Source organism: Rhodamnia argentea, chromosome 8, assembly GCF_020921035.1.
Source record: "Rhodamnia argentea isolate NSW1041297 chromosome 8, ASM2092103v1, whole genome shotgun sequence".
NCBI lineage: Eukaryota > Viridiplantae > Streptophyta > Magnoliopsida > Myrtales > Myrtaceae > Rhodamnia > Rhodamnia argentea.
In genome coordinates this window covers 10,430,324-10,456,973 of record NC_063157.1, presented here as the reverse complement: position 1 = coordinate 10,456,973, position 26,650 = coordinate 10,430,324, and the positions used below count along the sequence as shown (strand labels likewise).

General features: G+C 41.5%; 2 protein-coding genes across 2 annotated transcripts; one reads left to right on the top strand and one right to left on the bottom strand.

The window, feature by feature from the left end:
• Positions 1–14,237: 14,237 nt before the first annotated feature.
• On the top strand, positions 14,238–15,752 carry LOC115727675 (UPF0481 protein At3g47200-like). Its single transcript, XM_030657934.1, has 2 exons — positions 14,238–14,895; positions 15,027–15,752. The coding sequence occupies exons 1-2, from the start codon at positions 14,275–14,277 to the stop codon at positions 15,750–15,752; spliced, it is 1,347 nt and encodes a 448-aa protein (XP_030513794.1). The 5' UTR covers positions 14,238–14,274.
• Positions 15,753–20,696: 4,944 nt separating this feature from the next.
• LOC115727677 (heparan-alpha-glucosaminide N-acetyltransferase) lies at positions 20,697–26,311 on the bottom strand. Its single transcript, XM_048284279.1, has 12 exons — positions 25,716–26,311; positions 23,785–23,922; positions 23,504–23,585; positions 23,241–23,317; positions 23,023–23,129; positions 22,297–22,414; positions 22,084–22,200; positions 21,905–21,996; positions 21,543–21,609; positions 21,377–21,455; positions 21,187–21,278; positions 20,697–21,029 (listed from the first exon to the last, which is right to left on the bottom strand). The coding sequence occupies exons 1-12, from the start codon at positions 25,968–25,970 to the stop codon at positions 20,697–20,699; spliced, it is 1,557 nt and encodes a 518-aa protein (XP_048140236.1). The 5' UTR covers positions 25,971–26,311.
• Positions 26,312–26,650: the final 339 nt, after the last annotated feature.

Below are 26,650 nucleotides of genomic sequence, written 5' to 3'. Positions count from 1 at the left end.
AAGATAAAATAATAAAAAAACACATCAGCATTTTTTCTTAATCAAATTGGTCGAAGTTAACATAATGACTTGATTTTACCAATTTGACAAGTTTTAGTATTTGATTGAAAGTTTATGAAAATTTTAGGACTCAACTGTATTTTCTTGACAAGTACAAACCTAAAAGCAAAAGCTTAAGCGATATTAGAGCCGAATGAGTGCTTGGAGATACAAAGAAAGACATCAGCAACAAGAACCTTGTACACAAGTCGGCTTAAGTACACTATAAGTGCTAAAACTTGTATACGTCGCTCACTTTAGTACCAAAACTTTCAAAACGATCATTTAAGTGCCAATTTTTTTTTTAAATGATCACTTTAGTAACAAAATTTTCAAAACGATCACTTAAGTGTCAAATTTTTGAAAATTGCTCACTTTAGTGTCAACTAGTGCCAACTTCGACGAGCCACGCTAACTCAAATATTAACAAAAAAAATAAGTCACATCGGATTTCCGGCAAGTTACGTCGGCTCAAATCGAAGTTAGCACTAAAATGAGCGTTTTTAAAAAAAAAATTGACACCTAAGTAATCGTTTTGAAAATTTTGGCATTAAAGTGAGCGTCATACACGAGTTTTGACACTTATAATGTACTTTAGCCAGGCAAGTCCCAGTGAGACACCAACAATAAACAGGAAAAATGGCATTACATAATCCGCCAGAGTTAAACCATCCCATGGTGAGTGGTTGGTCGATTGCAGGGAAGAATCCACCCGTATGTGTTGACGCCTAAATTTTGACTAATCTATTTTTTGCATAAAAATTAGAACTAATTTTAGTTCTAAATAAAAATCATCTCACATATTTATTTTTAGCGTACATTGCATTGGCATATAATTGGGCAAGCGTAACACTTAATTTAGCATGCGTCTAGACTAGGCACGGGATGGAAAAATACACCGAGAAGATTTGAAACTTCAGGGACTGTATTGTAAATACTTAAAATTTCAGGGACTGCATTGCAAATACTTAAAATTTCGGGGACTGCATTGCAAATACTTGGAACTTCGGGGACTGTATTGCAAATACCAAAAGAAGATGAAGAAGGGAAGATGATGAAGGGAAGGTGATGAAGGGAAGATGAAAATGGAAGGTGAAGAAATGAAGATGAAGAAGTGAAGATGAAAATGGAAGGTGAAGAAATGAAGATGAAGAAGGGAAGATGAAAATGGAAGGTGAAGAAATGAAGATGAAGAATGAAGGGTGGAGAAATTTGGCTATAAAAGAGGGAGAGTTCTTGAGAATTGAGGAGGAGAATTTTGGTGATAGAGAAGGTAGAGAGCTCTTGAGAAGAGTTTTAGAGGGGGAGAGTGGAAGAGAATTGAGAGAGTTTTGATAGAGTTTGTGAGAGAAATTCTTTAGAGAGGATAAAGAGAGTTCTTGAGAAAAATCGGAAGAGGAAATTTGAGAGTGAAGAAAAGAGCTTTAGTCGAGCATCATCTTCGACGATTCCCGACACGTACTTCGCCTCTCGCCATCCAACAACGCCATTGCTTGCCATTTTCGACGACAGCCGCGTTCTTCCAACTCCGAGATCTTGAAGGGAACTATAACGTGTATGTGAGTAAGATTTTGTGTAATAGAAGGTAATCCTTTCCATCTCGATCTACAAAAATGTAATCGTTTGGTTTGAACATTTGTTTGTTTATTTTAGACATGCCACGTGTTTCAAATTTTAGCATTATTACATGTTAATTTATTTTTATAAATACTCGTGATTGGCTGCGTTTTCTTTCTTTCTAAATCACCCATGGTGTATATCGTACAAAGTTCAATGTTTTACATCCCCATAAAAAAGAAGAAAAAATCAAAAAAATTGCATCTTTGAATTTCAAGTAAAATCCATCAAAATTGCCAAATCAAGTATTTTTCATGAAAATGGTACCGAAAGGGCGTTAGAGTAATCTAGCGTAACCAAATCCCCGAATTCAAAATCTCCGGTTCGCGGAAATAAGATAGTTTTCTCCCGCTATTTTATTTAGGTTTCTAATCAACCTACCGAAAATGATTAGTGGCGACTCCAAATTCAAAACACGTTGCATGTTAATTATTTGAACCTTAAGTTGCGATTTGGTATGGACTTGGGAGAGTCCGAGTTAGGTTAGTTAATTAATTAACCTGATAATCCATTAGCCCGAAAATTAACTTGTCTATTTTTTAGGTCGCGACAGCTTGGCGACTCCGCTGGGGATTTGTCAAAGTGGACTTAGGCCGGATAATTTCATGAAAAAGAAATCACTTGATTTGGTAAACTTTGGTTGAATTCTCATTCTTAGGTGTTAAATGTTTTTGCAGATTGAGAGTTATAAGGGGAGGAGTGATCGGCTAACCCTTTGTTTTGCGAGCTTGGTGAATTGGAATTGTGATTTAACTTTTGAATCATTGAAGCGGTGTTTGCCTTTAATTGTTGTGCATGATTTATAGTATTTGCACTACATCGCACACAACCCGTGACCGGACCCGGGTCACACTAATAGTTTTAAGATGGTATTTAGATGGTTCTTTAATCTTGGCGGTAAGGTTTCGCTAAAGATTATCCCATCTGGATCCCGAAAATTTTTTCAAAAAATGGCTCAAGGGTTGTTCTCATGCACGTGAGGCTACGATGCATGATAATTGCCCTTGTCGACCGAACCAAGCCGAAGTGATTGGACCCGACTAGTCATGACTATTGTACGCGAGGTTGCGACTAGTCATGATGACTGTGCGCGAGGCTGCGACATGTCGTTTCGTTCATCATTTCACTTTGCAAAAGCCTTTTGGATAGATAGAATAAGATTTAAACTCACAATTCATGCGCATGTCTTTGTGATTGGCATTTTCTTCGTATGAGAGGTAATTTCTTGTCTCTTGTACCCTGTTATCTCATTTTTATTTTGGGCCGGTCCATGGTTTAGGTTGATTGTTTAGAAGTTTCATTGTCTTATTTCCAATTTCGCATTTTGCTTCCGTAGCTTTTACAATTTCATCGGTTGTCCTCAATTCTGATTTGGCTTATTCCTGTTGTGCGATTTTTACTAAATTCTACGATCGAGCTTTGAGTAAGTGCCAAACACGAAAGTTGTAGACCTATGTTTCAACTAATATCTTACAAAATTTTAGAATTAAATTCATAATTTAAGATGGCCCTTCGTTTTTTCAACAACATGCGGTTATAACAGTTTTCTGAACATGATTTTTTTGGAAAGACACATTAAACTGATTTGATCCGCGCATTTCTAGTCCGATTGGCCAACATAAAAGTTGTTCATCACCCTCTCAACTATAAGCTCGTAAAATTTGGACATGTTTTGATCAACTTACGAATTAATACGAATTTTTTCGTAAAAACGGACAAACTGAAAATTACATGTTTCAATCCTTTTGTCATAATCACTTTGTTCATTTGAGTCTAGAGGGATGCCATGGGCCGGCTCGCTATTCTTGCTCCCCGTACTAATTTTGGGTTTGTTACTGTGTACAGGTAATTTATCACGGATCCTCCACATATTACTCGATCGGTCACAAAGAGGATGGCCGACATTAACGCCACTATCGGTCTTGCCCCGGACGAGAAACTTAACTCATTGACCGAGCGCTTTGAAGGGATGATGTCCCCGAAAGATGGAAGAAATGATGGCCGCCTTCACCGCCAAACTTCAATCATCCGCCGCCAGCCCGCCGCTTCCTGCTCTAGTTCCCCCTATGGACAACTCCGGTAAAGCCCCGGAAACCGCTCCCTATCAGACAATACCGCTAGAAGATGTGATCTTCACGGGTGTGAGCTCGGGCACGCCGCCCGTAGTCCCAATCCCCCAAGCCAGCCCCGTGGCCCCCGGGTTGAATGGTGATACGGCCAAGCGGTTGGCCCAAATGGAATAGAGGATCCGAGAGGTCGAGGGGACTCACAACATACCCCAGATTGATCCGTCTGTCTTTTCAAAGGTCACGGTGCCGGAGAAGTTCAAGATGCCCGACTTTGAGAAGTATGATGGAACTTCCAACCCAGTTCAGCACGTCCGGATGTACCAGGCAAGAATGAATAAGCATGCGACCAACGGCCCCTTAATGGTTCGGACCTTCCAGGCTAGTTTAAAAGAAGCTGCCATGAGATGGTATACATACTACGAGATCTACCGGATGGATGATTGGGAGAAGGCAGCTAATGCTTTCATCAAACATTTCAGCTTTAACTTGGACGTGCTCACCACCAGAGAGGACCTTGAGCAGCTTGAGATGAAAAAGGAAGAAACAATCAAGCAATATGCCACCAGGTGGAGGAACGTGGCATCTCACCTGAAACCAGTCCCTTCCGAAAGGGAACTCATGAAATTGTTTGTTTCCACCCTCCCGCCGATTATGAGATCTCAAATTTTGGGATCTCTTGCCATGTCATTCAGCCATCTCATCGCAATGGCTGAAGAAATCGAGAACGGTATGAAGAAAGGCTGGTACGATGATGTCACCACAACGACTAAGAGGTTTGCGATAAGGAAAGACAAGGAACCGGCCCCACAGGTCAACATGACCTACAGCCAAAAACCCACGACCAAGACGCCGGTCGTACGGGTTCCAAATCAGCAACAGGCCAATTTCGGCGTGCAACGACAAAGAGAGAATCAACGGTCCCCTCGGCGGTTTACCCCTCTACCAGGAACCCCGTCGCAAGTACTCGCGGTTCTACGTAAGAGAGGTTTATCGACTTCCGAGCCTCTGCGACCCAGTAACACAAGCTCGCCAAGATATGATCCATCAAAGAAATGTGATTACTACTGCGGGGAGCTTGGACATGACACTGACAAATGTTTCGTATTGAAGCATTGGATTCAAGATCTTTTCGATTCTAAAACATTCTCGTTCCAAGGCAACAAACAGCCAAATGTCCAGAATAATCCTTTGCCAGATCATTCTGGTAAAATTAATGCTGTATTCCGGCTGGGAATCAGACGAGGGGATACATGAGGAGGGAAATAACTGCCTCGTTAGTAGAGAAAGCAAAAAGATTTGAAAAGGGAAATAACCGCCTCGTCCGTAGGAGGGAGCGAAAAGATTTGAGGAGGGAAATAACTGCCTCGTTCGTAGGAGAAAGCGGAAAGATTTGAAGAGGGAAATAACTGCCTCTTCCGTAGGAGGGAGCAAAAAGATTTGAGGAGGGAAATAACCGCCTCGTTCATAGAGAAAGCGAAAAGATTTGAGGGCTCCTCCATATCAGAAAAGAAAAAGATGACAGATCAAGTGAGAGGTAAGAGTTATTACGAAATGGATCCAAGGCACCAAGACCGGAAAGAAGAGAAAAAGCTATCCTCTTTTGTAGGGAAAGCGAGAACCCGTATGCGAGACTAACGGATCAGAAAAATTTTTATAAAGAACTTGAAGTCTTCATGCACCTAATGACCTCCGTAACTCGTCACGAAAGGTCATCGTCGCTTTTGTGATTTTCGGGCAATTTGTTTTTGCAAGTCCAAAAACATCTAAAGCCCAGCCTCCGATCGAAATACCCATTTCGGTCTACATATGGAAAGTTTTAGAAGAAGTACACGTTCATTCCAGGCGGAAATATGGGAAGCTTCCTATCCCGAGGATCTGCAAGTCATGGCCATTGATGGCAACCCCGTTTCCCTCTCAATCCTCGTTGCTATGCTGAAAAAGTGCATGTACAAGGTTTCAGCTTATGCGAAAGCAACAGAAGCCTTACAAGTGCTGAGGCGAGACAAATATGATTTTGACATCGTCGTCACAGCCATGGTAGGGATCGACATGGACGGTCTCAGCCTCTTAAAAATCATTGATTCCGAGTTGAATATACAGGTCATCGTAGCATCAGCAAGTGATGATTAGCAGTTCATAACGAGGGCCATATCGCATGGTGCTCGATACATCCTAGAGAAGCCGGTCTGCGTTCGAGTACTCCAAAACATTTGGTAGCATGCTGTAAGGAAGCAATTACTCGAACAAAAAAACTATGGCCAAGCCGACGACGACGATTTTGTCGAAAAGAAAAGGCCCCTTTGGTCCACCGAGCTTCATTCTATATTCATTGAGGCGGTTCGACGGTTAGGAATCAATTCAAGACGGCCAATGGCTGTACTCAAAATAATGAATATAGACGGACTTACCATGCAAAGTGTCACGAATCACCTTCAAAGGTTTAGAGATAAGGCGAGGAAGCACGATGCGGCTTGGAATCAAGGCGACCGGACCAAAGTTGACTGGAAGATCAATACCGGGAAAACCTACCGAGCAAAAGGTACCCGGCCACTTCCCAATCAAGAATACAGGCCATACCAACCTTCCGCTGGTGGTTCTAGCAGCAGACAGTTGATCATCCCTACAAGTTCACGAGCAATGGCGGAAGCTCAAGCTCAAGGAGTCAGACCGCTCACGGCGAAAACAAAGTAGGAAATCCGTCGCCGGTGTTAGCAAGTAACACTGCCCACCTCGAGTATCAATTGCTCGAAAAATCAGAAGATTACTTTGATGATGAGCTCACCACCTTGATCGCCCGGTTCGGAGCTCAAGGACCTCCAGAGTTGTGATCCGAAGCAAGTAATTATGGATCCTTGTACAACGATCGTTGGTGTATGATCCAAGACAAAATCGATCGATCATTGGAATGGCCAGCAAGAGAGGTGGAACCAATCTCGCATGAGTACTTCTTTAATTCCATGTATAGTTCCCCTGCGTGGGATATTTTTTACTTTCTAGCTGTCTAGAATTTGCCTAGAGTTAAAGGGCGAATTTTCTTCTCCCTTATCAAATGCGTGAGTTCCTTGTTAAGCTAGGCCTGTAGCAAATCAATTTGTGGACGATGCCTCCGAAAGCCCGTAAAGAGATATTCCGAATAACCTTACTTGGGAGAATACGAGTAAAAGGCCAAGCGGGCTCAAAGATGGGTAACTCCGTATCGTCCCAATTGGCTCTCGGTCATTTCAAACTCTAATTTAATCTTATTTCATTCTCAACGGGGGATTGCCAACTGTTTTGAGAACAATATAGCAAAAAGCGAACCAACCGTGGACGCCAACATCACCACGACCTAGTGGTTGGGGGAATGACAGTGGTCCGAGGCGTCTCGGGTTCGATCCCGGGATTTGACATCAATGTACAAAGATTAATAAAAACCTTTTTGCTTCGCAGTTCAATGCCGATTGAAGCTCGGCCAAGATGGTTACGTAACCTGGAGAGATAACATCCCGGACATACGGTCTGATCCGGATGAATTGATCTTTTCAATTCAAAGTTTGCAAGGAATACGTACAAGGGTAAAGCGGTATCGTTTCAACTTGTTTAGAACATGAGAACGTACATTGATGCTTTCCCTTTTGATTTTTACAGGGGTCACCGCCTTTCCGGATAGGAAAGTATCCATTCTCCCCGAAAAATTAATGAAATAAGAAATTCCCGGAGCCTTTGACAATCTCATGTCTCGAACCAGATAATGAAGTTTTGCAACTCATTTGCATGAGCGAGGGCAACTCCCAATCCACGCCCCTAAGAAGTTTCTTATGTGCTTGCGAATTCTGTCCACCAAGATAAAAAGTTACTGCATTTTATATGCTCAAAAACACTCATACATTGCATAGTTTGCGCATGACTGTTCCTCATGTTTAATTTACCAACTTTGAATAAGGAACATGAACTACATAAGATACATCAAATGTATGGAATGGGGCAAGACAGGATGATGAAAGGCAATCTTTTTCCAAACACGTCCCATTTTTTCAAGCGAGTTGAACGGTGGCTAAGTTCCGCATTTCACAAGATAAAAGGTTTTCTCGCAAAAGGTACGATAGCCGAAATGACAGAGGCATTCAGTTCTCTATCCCAAACACTACGGGTGATCCATTGATTACCCCTTTCGAGTGGTGGTTTCATTTCTTTACCCCTGTCAAGAACCACCCCACATCGGGGTCCAGACGGGTTAATTCTAGCAGCAACACGAGGTAAATGGTTAGAAATTTTCTTGCTCGGACTAACATTAATCTTCGGGGTGTTTCTTTGCATTTATACTCGAATTTTAATTCAAATGTCTTAGGATGATGAAGAGCATTCATTTCTCTATCCTATACACTTCATTCTTTGCATAGCCCACTTGAGCCTGCAAATTCATTTCTTAAACCCCCGTTGGTGATCATTTGCTCATTCCAAAGACGAAGATAGCATTTTCCCAAGGATTAGAATTGGAGATGGTCGGGTCAACAGAGAATTCCCGAATGGACTCATTTCTTGTATGCTAGATTTTTTATGTTTACATAATTTTTTTTTGTAAATGTTTATGTTTGTTGTAATTCCTGGTTCAAAATCATGGGATTGTAAAAAAAAGGAGAGGCAAACTCAGCCTAAAGGAGAAAGGCTCGCTCTCGAAAAAAAAAAAGCAAAACCGAGAGATGTCGAAGAGCTCTCAAGGAAAAAATCTTTTCTAAAAAAAAAGAAAAAAAAAGAAAAATGAGAGTTGGAAGTAAAAAAAGCAAATGCTGATCTCATAGAAAATTTCGAGCATAGGAAAAGTAAATTGCCTATCAAAAGTAAGGCCAATGCCCATTCATTTGTAAAGTACTTCTTAATTTTGAGTTGTAAATTCCATGTACATGTTTGCATTATGTCTCTTGCAAATCCTCGACGGATACTTGTTGTGAAGAAGACTCCCCAAGAAGTCGGTTTGCAAAGTGCAATTTTCAGTAGAAAACTACCATCCCTCATTCAATTCTTTCTCAAGACATTTCCAGAAAACCAAGATCGGTGACTAGTCAACGATGATCACCAACGTCAAGCCCCTTCTCATTTAATTTCTGAGCCAAAACGAGTCTTTTCGTTCCTCGGTCCCCAATCCTAGCCTACGTTATAACCCTCCAAAGTCTCTTCCGATTAGGGCACTTGAGTTAACGTAGAGTTAAATGATTTTAAGCATCACTCGAAGAAGTTCGAGCAAAATTATTTCTCTCTCATTTTTGCGGGGCTCTTGACTTGTAAATGCGGAGCAGATGATGAAGAAATTCATTTCAGCAGCCTTGACTCAACTAGAGTCTCCTTTGTAAATCTTTGACCTAGCTCTCATTACGGTCCTAATCAAGACCTCCAGATCGGCTCGGTCGTATCAATTGCGAGATTACTCGGATCCTTATCGAATGCGATGATGGAAAGATTGAGTGATTTCTTTTGAATCCTGCAAACAGGATAAATAGCTTTTCTCGAGAGTGAGTGAAAGCCCTTTCGGACCGAAGTCCCCCCATTCAGCTCACATTCGAGGTATTCGTAATGTGAGAACCTCCCTGGACAAAATTGGTAATGCAAACTTGACATAATAGTTATGCATGAACCATAGTATGAGTGATTGCATTATACTCATTGTTGAATATGTTTGTGTGTGTTACCTCTGACATTCTATGATAGGTAATACATTCCCGATGTTCGAGTTCCCTCCCAAGGTCTCGAAATTCATCCAAGGATTATTGAATGAGCAAGTTTAGGTACGATACGAGCAATCTGTTTCGTTCCTTAATTAATCATTTGGAGAACCCAGGTAAGTTTTCTGAACCCCTTTTCAAATTAACAACTCTTCTGATGATAGTTGTTATGATTCAATTCGAGCAATATGCCCCTTTTGTACTTATCGATTCCATTCGATGGTGCTCCTATCAAATATTGTTCAATTCGGGCAATATGCCTCTTACGTCAGGTCATGAAGACATATGCATCGGCGATCTTGACATCTTATCAAATCATAATGACGTAGCTCTTATGATTTCGATCTCGAATCACGAAGACGTATGCACTGGTGATCTTGACCTTTAGTCGGCTCATAATGACATAGCTCTTATGATTTTTGGCTCCTTTATCAAATCATGACGATATAAGCACCCATGATTTTGATCCAAACCAAATCATAATGACGTAGCTCTTATGATTTTGGTTCTCTTCTGTCAGGTCGTGAAGACATATGCACTGGCGATCTTGACATCTTATCAAATCATAACGACGTAGCTCTTATGATTTCGGTCTCGAATCACGAAGACGTATGCACCGGTGATCTTGACCTTTAGTCGGCTCATAATGACGTAGCTCTTATGATTTTCGGCTCCTTTATCAAATCATGAAGACATAAGCACCCATGGTTTTGATCCAAACCAAATCATAATGACGTAGCTCTTATGATTTTGATTCCCCTTTGTCGAATCGTGAAGACATATGCACCGGCGATTTCAACATTTAATCAACTCACAACGACGTAGCTCTTATGAACTTGATTCCACTTCTTTCGACTCACAATGACGTAGCTCTTGTGATCTCAAAGGACACACATATCTTGCGCTGTCTCGCATTAGGGAGAAGTCTCCGATAACAGATAGGCCAAATACCTTAAGGTCCTCGTGTTTGCAAGAAAGTTGGAAATTAAGGGAACCGTCGCCTTACGAGGTATTTGATAAAACATGTATTCTCGTATGCGATCCATGTGCAGGTTTCTTTAACAAAAAAAAGAGGAGGAGAAGTTTTAGCACATGTTATTTACGGTCTTGCATATCATGCATCACTTCATAAAAATGGGATTAAAACTCCCGCCAAAAAGTTCATCCATAATTTGCACTGTCAAAATTTAGGATTCAATTTTGTCTTTGAGCGGAACCTCTACGAGCTTTCACTCAAAGAGGGGCAGCTGTTGACGCCTAAATTTTGACTAATTTATTTTTTGCATAAAAATTAGAACTAATTTTAGTTCTAAATAAAAATCATCTCACATATTTATTTTTAGCGTACATTGCATTGGCATATAATTGGGCAAGCAGAACACTTAATTTAGCATGCGTCTAGACTAGGCACGGGATGGAAAAATACACCGAGAAGATTTGAAACTTCAGGGACTGTATTGTAAATACTTAAAATTTCAGGGACTGCATTGCAAATACTTAAAATTTCGGGGACTGCATTGCAAATACTTGGAACTTCGGGGACTGTATTGCAAATACCAAAAGAAGATGAAGAAGGGAAGATGATGAAGGGAAGGTGATGAAGGGAAGATGAAAATGGAAGGTGAAGAAATGAAGATGAAGAAGGGAAGATGAAAATGGAAGGTGAAGAAATGAAGATGAAGAAGGGAAGATGAAAATGGAAGGTGAAGAAATGAAGATGAAGAATGAAGGGTGGAGAAATTTGGCTATAAAAGAGGGAGAGTTCTTGAGAATTGAGGAGGAGAATTTTGGTGATAGAGAAGGTAGAGAGCTCTTGAGAAGAGTTTTAGAGGGGGAGAGTGGAAGAGAATTGAGAGAGTTTTGATAGAGTTTGTGAGAGAAATTCTTTAGAGAGGATAAAGAGAGTTCTTGAGAAAAATCGGAAGAGGAAATTTGAGAGTGAAGAAAAGAGCTTTAGTCGAGCATCATCTTCGACGATTCCCGACACGTACTTCGCCTCTCGCCATCCAACAACGCCATTGCTTGCCATTTTCGACGACAGCCGCGTTCTTCCAGCTCCGAGATCTTGAAGGGAACTATAACGTGTATGTGAGTAAGATTTTGTGTAATAGAAGGTAATCCTTTCCATCTCGATATACAAAAATGTAATCGTTTGGTTTGAACATTTGTTTGTTTATTTTAGACATGCCACGTGTTCCAAATTTTAGCATTATTACATGTTAATTTATTTTTATAAATACTCGTGATCGGCTGCGTTTTCTTTCTTTCTAAATCACCTATGGTGTATATCGTACAAAGTTCAATGTTTTACATCCCCATAAAAAAGAAGAAAAAATCAAAAAAATTGCATCTTTGAATTTCAAGTAAAATCCATCAAAATTGCCAAATCAAGTATTTTTCATGAAAATGGTACCGAAAGGGCGTTAGAGTAATCTAGCGTAACCAAATCCCCGAATTCAAAATCTCTGGTTCGCGGAAATAAGATAGTTTTCTCCCGCTATTTTATTTAGGTTTCTAATCAACCTACCGAAAATGATTAGTGGCGACTCCAAATTCAAAACACGTTGCATGTTAATTATTTGAACCTTAAGTTGCGATTTGGTATGGACTTGGGAGAGTCCGAGTTAGGTTAGTTAATTAATTAACCTGATAATCCATTAGCCCGAAAATTAACTTGTCTATTTTTTAGGTCGCGACAGTATGGTCCACGAAAATCATCAGCTGCGTGAAGCAAATTAAGAGCGAAAAGAGTAAAAGTTACTTTCCGAACCCGGAAAGTAAACTCGTTCCTTTTCCATATTAATTGTATCTTATAAGAAGAAAGCCATTTTTCCCTTAATGCGAGTAGTATGGAAAGCAACTTCAAAAGCAAAGAACAAACAGTAGTTTCCTCTGTCTTGCCCCATCAAATGTGTTTTGTTTTTTCTAGGCCTCATGTAAAGGCTATTGAAATTAATAGGTTTCTCTTTTCTTTTTCTTTTTTTTTTCCTTTTTTTTTCTGTTTATATTATAATAAAATAAAAGTTAAACAAAATACAAACGGGAGGGCTCCTGCCTGTGGCCGCTGCTCCACGGCCGGTGGGGTTCTTTATAGGGTACATTGTCTTTATATGATGCCAAGTCTGCCGAAAACCCGAAATCCCGGAAAAACTAAATTTTATGGATGACGTGGTCGACAATAGGGTGCTCGGTTCCAGAATAGGAGGTTCCCACTCTAGAACCGAGAATTGTTCGCTAGAGACCTGTTTCACAAAATGGAAACCATGAACCATCCGCTTGTTCCATGAATCCACATAGGAATAGGACTGGACCGTATCCTATTTCCAAGTGGATCCATGGAATAGGTCACTTTAGATAGAATTCTGACACTTCTTGATTCGATGCCAACTTTCCTATGACATCATCGGGAAATTAATGCTTTCAACCCACTAAACCATGCCTCAACTTCATCTTTATTCTTGTAAATCTTATTGCAAAAATGATGTAAAGGGTTCTTTTTTATATTCAAAATAGATGTAGCTAAAAACAGGAGTAGGCCTCGCGTGAGATAGCTTGACTTAAAAAATATACATATACCTATATTATATAAATAGATTCGGTCCAGTTGGTCGGGTTGGGTAGTTCCCATGTAAAACCGGGAACCGAACCGCTACTCGTCGGTTCTAGCAAATTGAAATTGGGAATCGAAATGATACCTGATGGGAACCACCCAAAACCAGACGGTTGGGTACAATCTGACCCGGTTCTAGTGGATCCCAATTTTTTTGCTCACCCCTAGTGGATAGCGTCATTCATAATACATGATGGGCATGCAAATTACCTTGTTTCAATGTAACAATGACCTTCAAAAAAAAAATTGACTTAATAATTGAAGGTTATCGTGATAATGGGCTATGATTTCTTTAATCCAAACCACCATGTTCACGAGGATTCTTTCTTCTAAGAGCAAAAGCAGTAGACAGCCTTTTAATCAGTTTCTGAAAGAGAAACCGAGGGCACTTTCTCCCTGAGCAAGCAAGGAATGTTCTGCACCTGATTTACTTTGGGATTAGAAATTGAATGTGTTGTCCGGACAGAAGGAGACCCAACATGGGGTCACTAATACTCTTAATTAGAGCTTAAGCCCTAAGATGCATAGTGCTGTAATTTATCTCGAAAGAGTGAAGTAAAAGAGTTGCATGACATAAGAAGTGAGTATGAAATAAGAAGTCATGTTAGGGTGCAGAAAATTACATGGATCCAAGTACTTCCCAATTGGAGCTCATAAACGCTTAATAATGGGAGAAATTGTCTAATCAGTCTGAACTATATTGCACCATTATCGATTCGATCCTAAACTTTTAAATTTTATCAGTTGAGTCATCAATCTTTGCTTGGAATTCTGATATAGTTCTTCCGACCGATTTTTATGAGAAATCGCTGAACTGGTGGCGTGCCGTGTAGGACGGTAAAAGATGATTAGATCGTCACGTCAGTAATTTTTCAGCAAAAATTAATCGAAAGAATCATATTAGAGTTTCACACAAAAGTTTAAAGTTGAATTAATATGCGGATAATGCATCCAACCCCCTTCTCCGTTGGAGCTCATTGATGCTCGCGACTGATTGCTTTTATTGATTACCTGTTCGCCACTCATAGTGGCCCCTTTAAATGCTTCGCGATTCGATTCCCACGGCATCCATGGAACGTTGAACGCTTTTCCCCTTAACCTCTTGTGCACGAATCTCAAACTTCATCCCGCGACACTCTTCCCCATCTCTCTATCTCCATAAATTCACCTCCCCCCTCTACTCCTTCCAGCATGAAATAGCTCCGGAACATACACTTTCGGAGCCTGTGAAATTTGCGGAACCATGCCGCCTGAACCGCGACCGCCGGACCGGAACCAGAACGAATGGACCGTCTACATCAACGAGAGCCTCGAGCGCATGCCCGTTGACGAGCAACAGATATGGAAGAAGCGTTGCGTCTACAAAGTCTCCACCTGCGGCACCGACCTCAACCACAAAGCCTACCAGCCGCAGGCCGTCTCCTTTGGGCCCTACCACCACGGCGAGGACCGTCTCTGCCCCATGGAGGAGCACAAGAACCGCGCGCTCCTCCACTTCCTCAAGCGGTCTGGGAAGCGCCTCGAGCCCTTCCTCGAGTCCCTGAGGGAGGTGGCGCGGGACCTCGAGGAGAGCTATGAGGCACTGGACCCGAAGTGGAAGGAGGGTGGCAGTGAGGGCACGGGCCGGTTCCTGGAGCTGATGATCACTGACGGCTGCTTCATGCTCGAGATCCTGAGGACCGCGACGCAGGTGGTGGACGCGACGCAGGTGGTGGACGACTACGCGCCCAACGACCCCATCTTCAGCAACCACGGGAAGCTCTACATAATGCCGTACATACGGCGGGATATGCTGATGCTGGAGAATCAGCTTCCGATGCTAGTGCTGGATCGGTTGGTCTCTGTCGAGAGCGACGGCAAAAAGGTTACTTTCTTTATTAAATCTATCGCTACTGTCGGAAGCTTCATTTTCGTTTTTTTTTTTGTCCCTTTTCCACAAGTAGTATCAATACGACCACAATCTCGGACGCGATGTACTGAACTCCAACAACGCAGGACGACGAATTCGTCAACAACCTCATCCTCAAGTTCTGCTCCCCCAGCACGCGCGTCACAAAGATGGGCAAATGCCTGCACGTCCTGGACATCTTCAGGAAGAGCAGGCTGACGGAGCCCAAGAAGAAGGTCCACCATCAGCTGTTCAAGATGGGGCACGATGACCGTGAGGAGATTATCCGGTCGGCTGCTGAGCTCGACGAGGCCGGGATCCGGCTCAAGAAGAGCAAGACCGACAGCCTCAAGGACATCTCCTTCTCCAAAGGGGTCCTGAGGCTTCCCGTGATCGTGGTGGACGACACCACCGAGTCCACGTTCCTCAACCTCATAGCGTTCGAGCGCTTCCACGTCGGGGCTGGGAACGAGGTCACATCCTACATCTTCTTCATGGACAACATCATCGACAGCGCGCGGGACGTCGCGCTGCTCCACGCCAGGGGCATCATCCAGAACGCCATCGGGAGCGACAAGGCGGTCGCCAGGCTGTTCAACTCACTGTCCAAGGACGTGACGCTCGAACCCGACAGCAGCCTCGACGCCGTGCACAAGAAGGTCAGCAGGTACTGCAAGAAGCCCTGGAACGCGTGGAGGGCTAACCTCATCCACACCTACTTCAGGAATCCATGGGCCGTACTGTCTCTCGTCGCCGCTATCTTCCTCTTCGCGCTCACCACAACACAGACCGTGTACAGCGTGCTCAGCTACTACAAACCCAACAACTCCTAGCCTCTGGTGCAATATTTTTTTTATTTTTTTGACAGCTTTCGGGTTCTTCTCCGGATGGCTGATGCTCGATCTTGATCTGTTGTTGATTGTTTTCTGAATGTATCTTCCTTCTGCTTTCAATCATGTTCATTTCTCTCTCTTCGAATGTTTTGGGTGATGGACATTTCATCTTTTTTGTATATCACTATCAAATGATGGTTTGCTTGTTTTAGTCTCTACTTTTCATGTTGGTCCAATTTGGATGGGTAGTGTGAAGGATGTTCAAGTCTTAGGCAACTGAAATCTTCCATTGCAGCATTTTCTTCTTTGATCAAATTTGGTAAGAAGCTGCAGTGAAAGTAAGTGAAAAGCAAAGATGGCCTTCACGGTCACTCTAATTCCGATTGGCAACGACCTTTCGGTACTCAAACGGTGGATTTGATGGCTTAAGAGAGTGAAATTATAGCGACCATATGCTAACATTCATGTGTTTTAGTAAAATGGATCACCTATGGCTACGTGTCATTAAGTTTGTATTGCATAAAAATGGGTTGACTAGGGTCAAATCATTTTTAATCCGACCCATCCATTCAACAGCTCTTGCCCCTTCCGAGGCGGCTAGGCCGATCTTGAGTCGAGAACGCGCCTCGACATCGTTGTCGCCTACGCCATGAACATCATTGGCACATGGAAACCTCGTCTAAGGATCTGGAGAAGCCTTCTTGACGTCGCCATCGCCATCCTCCGTCTTCACCCGCTCTTCCATCCCCCATCGCATTGTGGAGCCGTGGGGTGCCATCCGCGACGGAGTTCTTTCTCGCCCTTCCCTCCGAGAGAAAGGAAAATAAATCGAAAGGACAAGAAAAGAGAGCGCCCGAGACCCGAACCAAGGTCCAAAGAAAGAATGGAAGAGAATTGGCTCCCACATGGCGCTTACCTAAGTATTTCAATCACATGATCGACAGCTGTGATTGCATTCCGTCCATAAATATTGCTGGACGAATCCAGCCAAAGCATGGGCAAATCTCTTGCGCTTGTCAAGAGCTTGACAGGCTAAGCTCTATGAGCCTATCTCTGCATCTTTTAGTATCAGAAGATGAAAACGTTCTGTGGATCGGCACTTGATCGCTCGTCATTCGAGGCTAATTTTGGCTTCTTTCTAGGGTACAGCGTCTTGATACAGTGCCAACGATCTTTAAACACGTGAGCAGACTAGAAACCAAAATAAAAATTGAATTTTTATGATACGAAAAAAAAAAGGTCGAAAGGAAATTGAGATTAGACTTGAAGTTAAGGATTTTTTTAGAAATTGACCCACAAAAAAAAGTCATATGAACTAAATTTAACGAATAATGTCATGGACAAAATCATTTATTACATGATAGACGTCCAAATGGCATTATGTTTTATTTAGCTTTGCTTTTATATAATATAATGAGTAGGTAAGGACTTCCTCGTCTAGTCAATATTTGGTAGTCTCTCATTTACACCTAAAATAGACAAATCCATGACCATCCTAAAGTTTTGCTACCCTGTATACTGTTAAGAAGATGCAATTGAGTCTTAAAACGGACGGCACTATTTCCACTCTCATTTTGATTAAGATACTCCTTTTTGCTAGTTAACTTACTAAAATGCCATCATCTTTCTTTAATTAAATGTTTCTTCTTTTATCAAGCGAATCCACAAAATCTACCTTATTTTTAGTCGATATTAATAAAAAATGGAAAAGGAAAATTGATCACAAAATAGAAAAGATTAATTTGTTAAAAGCATAGTAAAATGTTGAACATATTTGTATTTAGATATGTATTAACAAAGGATAAATACATAAAGGAAAAAAAATGAAATTTTGTGCCATTCAACTCTTGATATACTTCGACCAAAAAAAAATCTTGATATAAAGAAAGGAATTAATATTGATTGCAAATTCAATCTCATAGCAAGTGGATAAAAATTTTAAAATATGCTTAAAATTTTCCTCTAAAAAATTCTTACGAATATGAAAGTGTAGAATGTGTAAACATATTTTCAACACCATCTTGCAATTCATATTAAAATGTGAAAAGCTAAAAAAAAGTACAAGTAAGTGATTTGTAACTGTAGAAACCGACAAGTCTATTTGAAAATTACCCAAAATCTGCTTGATAATTATATTGGATTTTAAATTTAAAATTTGAAATAAAGTTTCCCTCAAACAATTTCATAAAAAATAGACAGTTGATTATGTGTTCATAAGCCGTTATAACTAGATATTTCTAGCATTTTATATAGCTTTTCTAATTAAAAGCATGATATCATAAATTAAGAACAACGAACTTCTCTAAGAAAAGTGAAGTGATAACATGATGCATTATAGAATGATATTTTATTGGGGGTAATTTGACATTTATATTATGAATTTGATATTTAAAAGGGAAAATAGACATAAAGGCAATTATGTTGGTTAGGTTGATAAAAAAAGAAATAATAACTTGAAGAGGAAGAAGGATATTTCGGTCTATTGATTGAAAAGAGGGGTGCCTTAACTAAAATGATAATAAAAATAGCACCGCCTCTTAATACTTGTCAAGAAAGTGAAGTTGAGTCTTAAAGCTTTCCAAAAATTTCGATCAAATACTAAAACTTATCAAATTGGTGCAATCAAGTCATTATGTTAACTTCGAGCAACTTGGTTAATGAGAAACGTCGATGTGCCTTTGTATTGTTTTGTTTTCTCTATTACGTGGCGTTAACGTCATCAAAAGCATCAAGCATAAGACTACGACGACATCCTTTTGGTCAAAGTCCTATTTTTTAATCTAAAACTTAGATAGATTAAATTAGAATATTAAAAAGAGGCTACAAAACACAACACGCATACGTATAAAGAAAAAGGAAAAAGACCCACAAGCGGGAGGCCCTAAGCCGAAAAAGTTGGTCTAACAAGTGGAGGTTATCGTGATCATTGGCTATATGTTCTTTTCCTTCCCTTGGAGCCTTTAATCAGTTTATTAGTTTCCGAAAGGGAAACCGGGGCACTTTCTCTTTGAGCAAGAAACGAATGTTTCTACAGCTGTTATTTTTTTGGAGGGAGGGGGCCATTGAAAATTGAATGTATCGTCCGGGCAAAAGGGACCCCAAATGGGGTCATCCATATTTAATTTGAACTTAGGGCTTAAGATGCATATCATGTAATTGATCTTAAAACGAGTTAGTAAACAGAGTCACCTGATGAAAAAAGTTGCACAAAATAAGAATCGGGCATATATCTTAAATAAGCGAACAGCGTGAAGTACATATTACGGATACTATCGCTGATATCGAAAATTGATTCACAAAATGATGTATGGACATTATTGGTCTATGGAATTAGCCGCCTTCGTTTCTTTTTCTTTTCTTTTTTTTGGTCGAAAACTATCAATTCCATTTAATTTATTTTTTAACTTTTCACTCGATGTTTGTGTTTACCGTTTACTAAATATGCCCTCTTCTCTTCTCTCATTCCTTTCAGCTTTAAGAAGGGATAACATAAAGACAATCCAGAATGGGGACGTGGGGAAACTGTGAAACTTGGAAAATCATGCCTCCTTTGCCGCCACCATTGGACCCGAAGGAGACCAACTGGATCGTCTACAGGGTGCCCCGCCTGCGTCACCGACCTCAACCGCAAGGCCTACCGGCCACAGGCTATCTCCTTCGGCCCCTACCACCACGGCGAGCACCACCTCCGCCCCATGGAGGACCACAAGCGTCGCACGCTCTTCATGGACAACATCATCAAGAGTGAACAGGATGTCGCCCTGCCACACGACCGGGGCATCATCCAGAATATACCCTTGTCCCCCTTGAAATGAGAGTACCTATTTCACAAGTCAAAGGAGAGGAATCGATTCTGAGCTAGGGTATCCCCTTCTATAATCGATCCCCTTTCTTCTCTCTTTCCCAACACATCATAATCCTAAAACACGGCGTTAGCGGGGTTAAGCTCTAGCATGGAATATTCTAAAACACAATAATAGCTGATCGAAATTTTTTAAAGAGAGGGTTCATTAATGTTTGGAATCCATATTATGCAAGGAGACATTGCTGTGTCCCATTCTGCTTGGATCCAATATCATAAGTTATATCGTTTTTGACTTTTTGAGAAAATCGATCTTCGGGTATCTAGGCATGGTTTAGCAACGGCTAGGGCATGGACAATAACAGAACCCTTTTCCATAGCCGGGGCCCGCGAGCAACCAAAGGAAGCTCTAATTCCTTTAGTTTAGGGCTCTTTCCGTTAGTTTTTAGAGTGTCAAGTGGCAGAAGGCGATGGAAGAAGTGCAGCCTTGAAAGAGAATCACACTCGGGAGCGACAAGGCAAGGCGGTCGCCAAGCTGTTCAACTCGCTATCCAAGAGATGTAACGCTCAAACACAACAGCAGCCTCAGCGCTGTGCGCAAGAATGTAAGCAAGCACTGCAAGAACACCAGCAACATGTGGAGGGCCAATCACATTCGCACCTAGGCTCCACGAAAAATGATCGATTTGACAAACATTTTTCAACTGATTTTCATTTTCATCATTATAAAATGATGATTCTCTTGTTTCAGTCTTCTTCATGTTCATCCCAATTTGGACAGGTAGTGTGAAGGATGATCAGGATTTAGGCAAATGAGATCTTCTATTCGTACCATTTTCTTCTTCACTAAACTTGCTAAATTACAGCGAATAATATGGTTTTGAACAGAGTAAATCTCTGATCCCCCATTGGCTCCAAAATTTAAAGTCATCCACATCCCAATGGCCAAGCAATCAATCATTGACGACAGAGGATAAAAGAAACTAACTGCTAGAGACCGCCTTTATAAGATCCTATATGCAAATAAAGTGACAGACATTTGCTTATTATGTGCAGAGAACCCACAAATTTGGAGAAAAACTGTTCTCTAACCTCACTGAGCAGACCACATATTTTCTGTATCGACTATAGCGAACCGCGCTTTAATAGATGTATGTGGCGAGTTGCTCCAATAAATATTCAGAGTCGAAGCACGATATCGGGCTTTCTATCATCTTCTGATTCCGATTGAACTCAGCTGCCATAGAAAGAGTTATAGATTCCGCGAGCTTGTCAGACAAAGGAGTAACGTTTTGTGGTTGAAATAGAATAACGGAAGGAGGAAAGCATACAATGTTATTCTCAGGACGCCTCCAGTAGAAGCCCTGGAGGAAAACGGGCAAGACATTCGTTGCGGCAAGGACATAAACGGTCAACGCGTTCCTCCCTATCCACTCCAGAACCGTGGTAGTACGCCTAAGTCCACCGAAATCAACCTGCTGAGTAAAGGCACATTAGGAAAAACCAGAATGTGTGGAAGATAAGACAAGACTTGACAAGGACAAGATCATCCCTGCAGTGCAAAACTAGGACATCAAATTGTAAACTCTCAACGAGTCTGATACGTGATCAAGAGAATCCACAGTGCAATACCATCAGATATATTAAGGTGAAGAGAATGCCAGCCACACCAGCTGTGACGGCCATGTAACTGCATGTGTAGAGAGCCTTGTTCACATGCATTCCTGTTACGACAAAGTAATCGACAGATGAGTTAATAAAAAACTACCCTCAGAACTGATAGTTGATTGCGATAAATAATCAAAGATCCAAAGCAAATCACCTAAAAGATCTAATGCCAGGCCTAGAGCCACAAGAAAAGAAGATGAGATCATCCAGTGGAAAGTTCTAACCCCATGATCCTGAAAGCAGAATGCAAAAAGAAGATGGGGGTCAAAATGTGATCTTCATTGGGTAAAAAAAACTCTCTCAATACACAATTCTGTCACCTTAAAATGGACAATCACATGTCCAAATTGCAAGCCGACCAAGCATGTAACCACGGCCATCACTGAACTGCATACATAAAGCATACAGATTGTTGGAATGCATGAAACCGGCAACAAATTACCAATAGTCCTCCTCTCACAGAAGTCCACCGCATTATATATATGTCCATAGTAAGGTGTGTCTAACTTAACCATAGAGACAAGAAATATATTATCTTTGGCCTTTGTAACCGACAGAATCACTTTTTATTTAGCATGTAACATAGCAACCCCACTTTTCTCTCTTTCTTTCAATCTTCACCTCTTCCCACATGAGCAGTTCTTGAAATGAACTGAAAAGAGCAGAATCTCAAGATAAACACCTCAGAAGGCCTTCAGGATCAAAGGGGGCTTGGCACCATGATGGAGCATCAGCAGGCAAAGGACCAGAATCTGGAGAATGAATACTGCATTGCTGTGAGAGAATGAATTATCAGAACAGAAGTACACAAATCCGAGCAAGGAAAACCATAGACACGGAAGAAAGATACGATGGACAGACCTTTGTCCGAAGATATGCTGGCTTTCTGTATAAATGTCGAATTCCCAACACTTGACGATCAATCATTGCAACAGCATTACAAGCTGGTTCAGTATTTCCTCGCACTCCACATTTCACCTTAAAATGGACAAATTTTAGCACCTAGATAGTCACAAATCATACCAACATGATCAACCCAAGGAAAAGATTGAGCAATGAATCAAAAAAGCTCACCAAAATTCTTTCTTGTGAAAGGGACGGGGATTCAGTCGGAATCTGATACTCCCAGTCAGGCACGTACAAGCCATACAATAGCGAAATATATACAGCAGTAAGCACCAGTACCACAGCCCTGGAAGAAGACATGGACATGGCATCAGCTATGCAAGTTAACATGCTACAAGAATAATACAGTCTGAGGGCATATCATCACAAATGTGGTCCATAAAGGGGAAAGAATTCTAAATTGATGACTCTGGACAGTTACAGAGTAAAAGGCTATTCATGACTCTGGAAAAAAAAAATCTCTTTCTCATAGAGAATGTCAGACATCCAGAGGTTTTTCATAGACACAGGAACGAGGTAAAAATTTGTTCCATTAGTTACTTGATAATAATACTCTAGAGGAAATTCTTGCCATCAATGTAGACACAAGTCCCATTCAAGTGGAAGGGGCTGAAACCCTCCCTTAATTAACGCTACCACCACATTAACTATTACCATCATTGTCTGAGTAATTCTTTTGTCAACGCTAAAACTCCCTGTAGAGCAAGCTGAGAAATCTAGCGGCCTTCTTGCCCTAAATATAAAAGAAAATCACTTGACTAACATGGCTTAGCAGAGCATTGATATTCACAGTATTTCCAGTTTTGGAAACATTGGGACCAGCCTGTCTGGCCTCTGGAAACGAAAACCACTCAATATTAAGAATAGTTACTCTAATTATTCTAATTACCATACCATTGACTTCGGTATTTCTTCAGCAGAGAAATTCCTGAATTAACATCGTCATCGCCCTTTAGCCAAATCTCACATAGTGCTGCTACCAGAAATGCTATAGCTATTCTCTGGAGGGACAAGAAAAGGATAAAGGTGTTTACCAAGTAAATTAGACAGAACATGAAACTTCAAATAAATAAAAAAAACAATGAAAAGAAGAGCTTTGTAAAAGCACATACTTGCAGTATTCCCATGAATCTCATTTGATCAATGTCCACTCCATAATTAAGACTACCAACACCATGAAAATAACCACCTAAGGGAAAGAAATGACAGAAAGAAGGCATAAGATCCCAGTATGATACGGAAGATAAAAAAAAAATCCAGTCACAACTAAAAGAAAGTGTGATATAAGCCTCATTCAGCAAGTAACCAACAAAATCTGCAAAGATTTACGTTACGACTGTCCCATATAACCAAAACTAGGTATAGAGTATGGTACCTTGGAGGAAAAGACCTAAGAGCAAAAGCTTAAGCGCCCGAAGAAGGACTTTTCGAGTTGCAGAAGCTCTGCTTGACATTTTCTGCGAGCAAAAGAAATCTGTCAAATCATTGAGTTGATCAAAGGAACTCCCTTGATAGAAGTCAAGAAGAATGAGGCAACATACATAGGAGGCACCTAGCTCTAGGGTTTAGGATTTAGGGTTCTAGATTCAAGAAGCATCGCATATTAGAGAAGAATGAGTGCTTGGAGATACAAAGAAAGACATCAGCAACAAGTACCTTGTACACAAGTCCCAGTGAGACACCAACAATAAACAAGAAAAATGGCATTACATAATCTGCCAGAGTTAAACCATCCCATGGTGAATGGTTGATTGCAGGGAAGAATCCACCCGCATGATCCACGAAAATCATTAGCTGCATGGAGAAAATTAAGAGCGAGCAGAGTAAAAGTCATTTTCTGAACCCAGAAAAATATATCAAAGGAGTCTGCAAGCAGAGGGAATTAGTCTCTGAGTGATTCATGGTTGTTATTTTTGCTTGTCCAAGATCACATGTGGCTGAAATATGACATCAAAATTTCTCTTGCCTTTTCCTATTTAAAGTTTCCCAAATACAGGGGCTAATTATTGATCATCTAGCTAACAGGAAAAATCCCATTCCCGAGCCCTCATGAATAATCTGACTTAACAAAGTTGCATAAATACTGGGAATGAAAATAATTTCTTTCTTACCACTCAATATCCAGGAGATCATAACATCGGTCCAAATGTAAAAGTTCAAACAGGGAGGGAAATTGACAATATGGTATATAAACTACCGTAGTTCAGCCACAATGTCCCTGCCTTCAATAATATGATAGCAATTAATGCATCCTAGCTACTGCATTTGTTGGAGAACTAAACTAGGCTTCATTTATCCCACCTGATAATTCCCTACAACATGTTTAAAGGAGTTAATAATTCTCTACATTTGCAAACTAACAGGGACAGATTTCATGCCCGAGCACTCCCAGATTCGAGTTTTACCGAGTTAAAAATGTCCTTTTGACTAATATATTACTGTAGGAGTTTTCGCCCCATCTGTTTTGGACCTAAGTTCAACATGTAGAGACTCTCCGAAGCTAGGGACATCATCTGAAACCATATCATTCCAAAACCTTAAATTTCCATAGAGAGAACACCATCAACTATGTCTAGTTTCCTTAGAGCCAACGTCATTTAGCGACTTCCCTTAGCCCGGCTAATCAGTGGTCCCTGGAATTAAGCTACAATTGGTCCGGACAGAGGAGCAGCTGAAGCTGCCTATCACAAGTCACAAAACGATGGAGTAATGGGACCTGCTTCTGAGATCATTTAAGATCACTAGACACTCAAGCCCTGTTGCAGGAAAACCACATGCGGGTTGTTTTATGTCCTCGGAGTGTGGCACTAGGAACAAAACTCGTTCCTTTTCCATATAATTGTATCTTGAGATTGTAGGTGTAAGAAGAAAGCCATTTTCCCCCTAATGGGAGTAGGATGAAGAGCAACTTCATAAGCAAAGAACAAACAGTAGTTTCCTCTGCCTTGACTTTTGCCCCATCAAATGTTTTTTTTATTCCTAGGCCTCATAAATGTTATTGAAGTTAATAGGTCTTAATTCTAAAAATACCTTCTCCAGTAATTTCCCTTTTTCTCATATTTCTCAGGGTGGTCACAAGAAATGCAAAGGATGATAGCTGGCCAAGCCTCAGAGCTAATGAGAATTGCATTAGAAGAGAAGATTACCTAATCCATTGCTCATTTCCTCAAGTTATAGTAAGGAGGCAAAACAAGTAACTACCCACATCATCCGTGATTATAATGATCAAGACAATCAACCAACACTCTGTCCATTTTTAAGAATAAAGCTTTCTTGTGTTTGAGGATAACAGTTCCCCTACCACTGTTATCTGGACGATAACGAATACGTTCCGGACTGGCCACGGCCTTCCGGTACTCAAATTCTACACTTCCTGTGCAGATTCTACAATGCCGAAATAAAGATAATCGCAACACCTAAATCTGATGAACCGGCGGCAACTTTCTGGCGCCCGGGATTCCGGCGAATGCCCACTGAGAACGAGCAGTGAGGGGCACCACAAAAGTTTCGTAGTTCCACCAATATCTTAACGATTAACTCGTGTCGCTTTCCCAACAAGATGAAAAAGGCTGAGGGCAACATATTACCACGACGGAGAGGCCGCGAAACACGTCTAGAGAAACAAGCCGTAGCCGCCGCTCGGATTCCCCGCCGCTGCCGCCTCGGCGAGAGGCCGATCTCGAGTCGGAAGCCCGCCCCGCCGCCTCGACGTCGGCGCCGCCTTCGTCGGCACGCGGAGACCCCGCCTTGGGATCCGGAGAAGCCTTCTCAACGTCGCCATAGGCGTCCTCCGTCCTCACCGGCTCGTACACCCCCATCGCATTGTGGAACTGCGCGGCCATCCGCGACGGACTTCTTCTCTCTCCCGCCCTCCTCCCTCCAAGGGGAAGGAAAAGACAAACCACGAGGGACGAGGACAAGGAAAGGAGAGAAGCGCGGGACCCCGAACCAGAACCAGAACCAGAACCAGAATCCAAAGAAAGAAAGGAATATAAACGGCGGAGGAACCCCCCCTCCTCACGCGCCGCGAACTAGAAGAAACCGGGAGCGGTCGCGCGTAACCTCCTCCGCTCGCCGTGGCGATGACGAGGCACGACGCCGACGAAGAAGAAGAAGAAGAAGGAGAAAAGAGAGAAGGAACGATGGAGTCGCTACGGAGTGATTCTGCGTCGAAGAGGAGACGTCCGCCGTCCCGCCATTTAATTAGATATTATTCTTATCTATTTTTCAAAAGTTACTTAAAATGTTCTCTAATCTCTCGCGGTATTAATTATCTTGCCTAATTACACCCGAATTAATTACCACCAATCCCTCCCTCCCGTTAAGTAATCAAAATGGGGTCCACCAGATGACGTGGCGCACTGTGGTTTCCTTCCGTTATATTTTTTTCCCTTCACGGCGCGCGCACGAGAGAGATAAAGAGGACTCACTGAGTCAAAAGATAATCTCCACCGAGCCCGACTCGGGCGCCCGGAAATCTTTGCCGTGACCGCATATTCTGGTGCTGTTACGATTCGATTCT

Bases quoted from the DNA above. Each gene is read 5' to 3' on its own strand.
- LOC115727675 (XM_030657934.1), top strand. From the start codon at position 14,275: ATGCCGCCTGAACCGCGACCGCCGGACCGGAACCAGAACGAATGGACC. The intron at 14,896-15,026 runs GTTACTTTCTTT...CCAACAACGCAG, and splicing joins TCGAGAGCGACGGCAAAAAG to GACGACGAATTCGTCAACAA.
- LOC115727677 (XM_048284279.1), bottom strand. From the start codon at position 25,970: ATGGCCGCGCAGTTCCACAATGCGATGGGGGTGTACGAGCCGGTGAGG. The intron at 23,130-23,240 runs GTATGTGCTTTT...TTGTCCCTCCAG, and splicing joins GATTCATGGGAATACTGCAA to AGAATAGCTATAGCATTTCT. The intron at 21,279-21,376 runs GTGATTTGCTTT...TTGTCGTAACAG, and splicing joins CCTGGCATTAGATCTTTTAG to GAATGCATGTGAACAAGGCT.